The 7,007-nt window shown below is 41.5% G+C and overlaps 1 protein-coding gene across 1 annotated transcript; it reads left to right on the top strand.

Moving 5' to 3' along the window:
- The first annotated feature begins 2,424 nt into the window (after positions 1 to 2,424).
- On the top strand, positions 2,425 to 6,917 carry LOC117292883 (steroid hormone receptor ERR2-like). Its single transcript, XM_033775050.1, has 6 exons — positions 2,425 to 2,824; positions 4,470 to 4,586; positions 4,744 to 4,851; positions 5,469 to 5,666; positions 6,122 to 6,418; positions 6,586 to 6,917. The coding sequence occupies exons 1-6, from the start codon at positions 2,425 to 2,427 to the stop codon at positions 6,915 to 6,917; spliced, it is 1,452 nt and encodes a 483-aa protein (XP_033630941.1).
- Positions 6,918 to 7,007: the final 90 nt, after the last annotated feature.

Genomic DNA, 7,007 nt, shown 5'->3' with positions numbered 1-7,007 from the left:
ATTTTCACAAATTCGTTATTTTATGCATACTATGTTGGGTTACACCTAGTGAAAAGACTTGTCTTTAACAATTACCAAAGGTGTCCAGTATATATTATGGGAGGGTCCACGCAACGGGGACCGAATCGGGATGCACACAATGAGCATAATCGTGTTATTATATTATAATATTTTTCTCTTGATAATTAATTTGTTTTAAAGAAGGTGTTTTCTTGGTTCTATAGGGAGCCTCAAACCATTTGTTAAGACCATTGAAGGAGTTGTGTTCACCTAAATTAAAGGGCACCGTGAATACTATTGGTAATTACTCAAAATGATTGTTAGCATAAAAACTTACTCGGTATTACCAAGCAATGGGGAGCTGTTGATGGTATAAAACATGTTGAGAAACGGCTCTCTCTGAAGTAACGTAATTTTTGAGAGAAAAAAAAGGAGATAATTTCTCACATAAATTATTTGAATTGAATTCGAGCATCTGTATGCACACAACTTTTGCGGAAATGGTGTTTTTTTCTTCCATTATTCTCTCGCATTTTCGACGACCAATTGGGTTCAAATTTTCACTGGTTTGTTGTTGTATGCATAATAATTGTGTTGAGCTACAAGTAAGAAGTCTGTGCTGATACATGCACCTATCATATCCGCCATTTTGGACGTAAAAATGTAGGCCTACACAAAGGAATTGACAACCAAAATGATGAAAATGGTAATCGTGCATTGTGCAGTGGTTTATTCGGTATGACTATGGGTGCTGACGTCAGCCAACGGTCCAACACAAATTTCCAAAAAGGGAGCAGGGCTCGATTTCACAAAGCAATCAAATTCATCGCTTTACAAATTCATAGTGATTTGTATTGTGACATCACACTAAGCAACAGTACTATACGATTGATTTGCAGTTATGATCCATCTTAACTCTTTGTGAAATGGGCCGTATAGGCTTACGAAGCACTAAATTTGTCACAATAATACGCATTATGTTAACTTCAACTAGTTCAGTATTCTGGGTCCTTTGCAGACAATAACCGAACAAATCAATTCAATGCAGATACAAATTTGTCCATTACTTCTATGAAAATAAGTACAAATAGTTGAGTAAAGCAAAAAGTAGGATTAAGTAGCACTAAGCAGGATAACAGCATTTAACTCAATATTAAAAAGCTATTTTAAATTTGACAAAATGTGTAAGTTTTCGTTTATTGCACAGAGGTAGCGGGGAGTGTGTCAGTTTATTAAACACCAAAATAATGAGTTATGGATATAGTATGCCTTTTCTACGATCCTTCGGATGGGACTAAAAAGCGTTGGTTCCGTGTGTTGTGTAACGCACATAAAAGAGCCCAATGCACTTGACGAAAAGAAAAGGGGTTCGCCCCGGTGTTCCTGGCTTGATTGGCGGCATATTGCGCCACAGCACCTTGTAAACCATTACATGGTGCTGACGATTAGGTCTCATGTCCCACTCACCTTGCAGTCAATACTTGGCGCTTTGTATCCTTTGGAAAAAGGCGCGTTAAAACGGTTATTATTAGATCTTCTGTTTGAAACCCTGACCAAAAGCACAAGTACTTAAAACAATAGGATACTTCTTTGGAACGGTCACTTTTTACACAAAGTTATCGCCAGTGTAGTGTATGTGTGTGTGTGTGTCCAGACCTACGCTCAGAGTAGACTTGATTCAAGTCCTGTTCGTGGCGAGAGGTCCCTAAGTATTCCCGCCGTCAAATTGTACCTATTGTGGTTGGGGGAGTTTTTTCGACGTTAGGTGATTGGACTGAACTGAAAGTAAAAGGACTCTCACGGGATTGGGACTTGAGTCAAGTCTACACCCATAGCTGAAAAAGGACCGGTTTGTCTGCTGCCGCCAACGTCGCAAAAGTCCCAATTGACGGAGCCTCGGTCAAAGCCACAAGCCCCCCCCCACACTCGTCGTAGTTTCGAAAATGCTCCATATGTCTCCCTACTCTAGGCATTGTTTACCTTTACCGCAGGAGTCAACACTTGACAATAATCTCTAATGTTCAAATTCCATGTCATCAGACTATTTTTGCAAAATATCATACAGATTACGTTTCGATGATAAGACAAGCCAAGTTTTCACTCCTCACCGCAACTGTACAGTGGATAAAGCGAATACAGTATGGATTCACCTATGCAACGTTAGGTCGATTGGAAAAGGGTTACCATAGACAAGTTGTGTTTACAATAAAATTCCCGAGGAAATAATAACTTTGCGTAAAGTTATTTTACAATAGCCTTTAGATTTTGAAACAAGGTGATTGTCACCGGACGCTGGTTTTCATTTTCTAAATAACTGAGGGAGTTTGCTGGATTTTCACCGTAGGGTGTTGAAAGACAGGCTCGGCAGCTCACTCTACTGCGGGTGTATAAAAGTGTACACGACATTGGCAATAAACATGCAGAATGGAGGAAAGAAACATGGACGACAACGTGAGCTGTGCATCCTGTGAGAACACCGAAGTGTTGTCGACAGAGAACAACGATGGGCTGCCGACGGACAACACCGAAGTGTTGTCGACAGAGAACACTGATGTGATGTCGACAGAAAATACAAATGGGCCACTGTCGACAGACAACAGCGATGAGCTGTCGACAGAGGACACCAATGTGCCGTCGACAGAAAATACCAACGGGCTGTTGTCGACAGACAACACAGATGGGTTGTCGACAGAAAACACCGATGGGTTGTCGACAGCAGACAGCAAACGACGCTGTGTAGTGTGTTGTGGGTTGGCGACCGGATACCACTACGGGGTTGCTTCGTGTGAAGCATGCAAGGCATTCTTCAAGCGAACAATTCAAAGTAAGTCGTGCCAAACTCTGCATCTTCATTTTGTAAAGAAAACTTTAAAAATCGAATAATTTTTTGTCAATTAATTTGTTTTCTCAATTCAATCAATATTTGTTTTAATATTGGAAAAAAAATAGAGAATAGCAAACAATTAGGTTCAATTATCAAAGTCAAATACAGTCAAGGACAGATAAATAAAATAGTTAATGAAAAATGAAATAATGTAAAGGATGTACGGAGCAAACGAATACGGGATATAAAAAAAAACAAAAAACCTTTTAAAGGCACTGGACACTATTGGTAATTATTCAGAGTGACTTAAGCATGAAAATGGCTCCTGCGTTACGTCGATTTTGAGGACATTTTTCACCCAATCAAAGACTTCAAGCCCGAAGCCTTTTAAGGCATCTGAAAGCGCACATTTGTGCATCAAGGGTGTCTCTTCCTTTCTTTCATTATTCTCTTGCAACTTCGATGAGCAAAAATGAGTATTTGTACATATTATTATATTTTAAGCATGATGGTGGGATATACAACAAGTGAGAAAACTGGCAACATTACCGAAGGCGTCCAGTGACAATCTCATCACAAACGAAATTAAATTGTACATGATTTCAACAAGATGTGAACAACTCAGATGAGTTGTGAGAAACGGCTCCCTCTGAAGTAACGTAGTTTTTGAGAAAGAAGTAATTTCTCACTAAAATATTTGAATTAAATTCGAGACCTCAGATGAGTTCTGGAATGGTGATTTACTTCCATTATTATCTCGCTACTTCGACAACCAATCGAGTTCAAATTTTCACAGGTTTGTTATTTTATGCATATGTTGAGATACACCAAGTGAGAATACTAGTCTTTGAAAATAACTAAGGGTGTCCAGTGCGACGATCAGAGCATACTATTCAATGTAATAATAAAATAATAAAAAATACTGCTCTCACACTGAAAGAAACTACACTTATTTAGCATTGTGATCGGGATATTATCAAGATATTATCAAGAAATTATCAAGATATTATCAAGATATTATCAAGATATTGTCAAGATATTATCAAGATATTATCAAGATATTATCAAGATATTATCAAGATATTGTCAAGATATTATCAACATATTATCAAGATATTGTCAAGATATTATTAAGATATTATCAAGATGTTATCAAGATACTATCAAGATACTGTCAAGATGTAATCAAGATATTATCAAGATATTATCAAGATATTGTCAAGATATTATCAAGATATTATCAAGATATTATCAAGATATTATCAAGATATTATCAAGATATTGTCAAGATATTATCACGATATTATCAAGATATTATCAAGATATTGTCAAGATATTATCAAGATATTATCAAGACGATCAAATCAGAAGAAGTGGGGTTAGGCAGGCCATCTAGCAAGGAGGCATGACAGATGGGCATGCAAAACAACCAACTGGACAAGAAAAAGAGGGCGACAAAACAAAAGATGTAGAGTTGACCTAAGTACACACAGGGCCATTGCTTGGCAACGGACAGCGCAGTATAGAGTGAGATGGAGAATTGGTGACGAGGCTTTCCTCATGCAGTGGAGTGAAGCAGGCTTGACGACGAACTCGCCTTGCTTTTCAATCATACCTAACTGTGTTCTTATTCTTCCACTCTCAGAGAATATTTCCTACTCGTGCACGGAAAACCGACAGTGCAAAATCTGCCCGGGAAAGCGTCGAAAATGCCAGGCCTGCAGATACGACCGATGCATCCAGGCCGGTATGATGGTTGACGGTGAGAACTCCTGGGCCCAATGCCCCCTTTATCATTCTACCTTCGTCATGTTCCCTTTATCCACTAACAGTTATGAATGCTAATATTCATTGATCATACAAAAACACAGACTACTTCATTGTTCGCTTTCACAGAATGACAATTTAAATATTTTTAGGTGTTCGTGTTAACCGAGCTAAAGGAGGACGGCAGAAATACAGACGTCGACCCGACGAGAATGATTTCTCTCCCGCTACGACCGGGAAGAAGCGAAGGCACATCCTTGGTAAACAAAACTTTTTTTTACAAATTGAAATTTAAAATACAAAAATTCCCAACGCACAAGGCCGGTGTAGCAGGAGATGCTGTGTCCCCCAGAGATTCGGTCCCCAAAGGCGAATGTGTACAAGGTTCTTCCGATAGCGCCCTCTTTGAAACTTCCTCCATTTAGCCAACGTTAATTTTTGAAACATACTCCATTTAGCCAACGTTAATTTCTTACAAGGGGGACCGTGCATCTCCGGCTGACCGGTTTCCCTGGAACACCGGACGGCCACTTCAAGGCTAGGTGAGTGCGACAATTTAGGCTGATTTGGGCTACCAACCCAAATCGACTGCCACCAGGAACACATTGCCACCTGCCCCTGTGGCTGGCACAGGGTTACCACCTTCACAGTCCGTACCTTCCCAAATTGTTAAGAAGCAATTTGGTTAAGAATCTAGCTCAAGCGCACAATCAAAACGTAGCTCTACTATACCGGTGCAGGAGGACAAAATACTGAGCACGTTGATACGCCCCTACAGGGCTGTGATAAAGCGCTATATAATAACATAATAGGAGGTATATCATTGGCAACACTTTCTTGCCTCAACACCAACCACTTTTCATTATTTCTCCATTAGCTTTGGAGTTTTCTGAGCGCCTTCTTGAGATCGAACCGGAAGTCTTGAAGATCACGATACCAGAGGAGGTGATTCAAAAGCGCAAACTCGCAGGCGGGAAAATCCTTCCCCAAGATCTAGCTCCAGCCATGAAGTTAATGGCCGAGATGGCGGACAGGGCACTGATCACTACCGTACGGTGGGCTAAACAAGTCCCTGGTAAGCAGAGTGAAGACCTACCCTCAATAAAAAAATTATGTGAAAAATTCTGAAACCCTTTACATAACAATTACACCCGTTTCAGACAGACGCGCCAGAGTCGCGCCGAACCAAGTAGATTAGGAGCGACTCTTAGGTCGACCCAAATAAATGCTGGTTTCAGACAGGTGAACTAAACATATTACATTTACATTGGGTTTGGCTCATGACAAGACCAACGTGTGAAACCAAGGTGCTCAAGAGTCGTTCCCAACGACTGCAACAGTCGATCTTTCGACTTCTAGCGTGTCCAGTCGCTCCTTGTTCCAGACGTCGAACTTTTCATGTACTTAATTCAGAGTTTGGTTCGGCACAACTCTGGAGTGCCAGTCCGAAACGGGTGTTTAGATAAATAAAATAATCCACATCTTTGCGACTGATAATGCTGTTTGTGTAAACAACAAATCCTGACATAGGTTTTGACAAGCTGTGCCTGAACAACCAGATGGCCCTGCTGTGTAACTCGTGGATGGAGGTACTCCTGACCAATGTGATCTACCGTACATCGGTCTTTATCGACGGCAACGACATCGTGTACTTCGCCAAGGGTCTCCTGGTTTACCGGGAGGATCTCTACTCCTCGCCCGACTGGAGTACCAGTACGACCCTGCTCATCTTCGACCAGATCATGAATGTAGTCAACCGGTTCAGGCTACTCAAACTCAGCAAGGGCATCGTGGTTATACTCAAGACGATGATGCTCTTTAACGCAGGTAATAGTAGTATCGGTTCCAAGTCTTTGATCGTGGCTTTTAGTCTACCCGATACTTAGCTTGAGACAAAATGAGCTGTATATGGGGTAGATGACATTACCAAGCTCGGACATCCAGTTTGCTTGCTTGCTTTAGTTGTAATTCCATTTCTTATATTCATCTTCCAGGTCCTTCTTTGTCCAACCGTCTCCCCTTACAATCCATGCAAGAGATTCAAGACATCCAGTCCACCGTGCAGGACGCCTTGCACTACCGCATCCAGCAGGATCACCCGGGGGACAGCCGCCTCGTCTACCACCTCATGATGCTCATGCCGCTCATCAAGGATGTCGCCCTCACCGTCGCCAGCCAGGTATGGAGTGAGTTTATCCGGGAGCAGATCCCTCTGCAGCAACTTCTGAAGGAGGTCCTGCAACCGATCATGCAGGTACAGTCCGGACAACAGGCGAGCACTGGAACCCCAAGATGCTCGCAGAGCTTCCAGACGGCCGATCTATGAGTGATGATGATGACCAGACGGCTGATATATGAGTGACTGCTGATGATGACCCGACAGCTGATCTATGAGTGACTGCTGATGACCAAACGA

Source organism: Asterias rubens, chromosome 7 (genome assembly GCF_902459465.1).
Source record: "Asterias rubens chromosome 7, eAstRub1.3, whole genome shotgun sequence".
NCBI lineage: Eukaryota > Metazoa > Echinodermata > Asteroidea > Forcipulatida > Asteriidae > Asterias > Asterias rubens.
The sequence above is the reverse complement of the archived record's forward strand: the minus strand, read 5'-3'. Positions and strand labels throughout refer to the sequence as shown.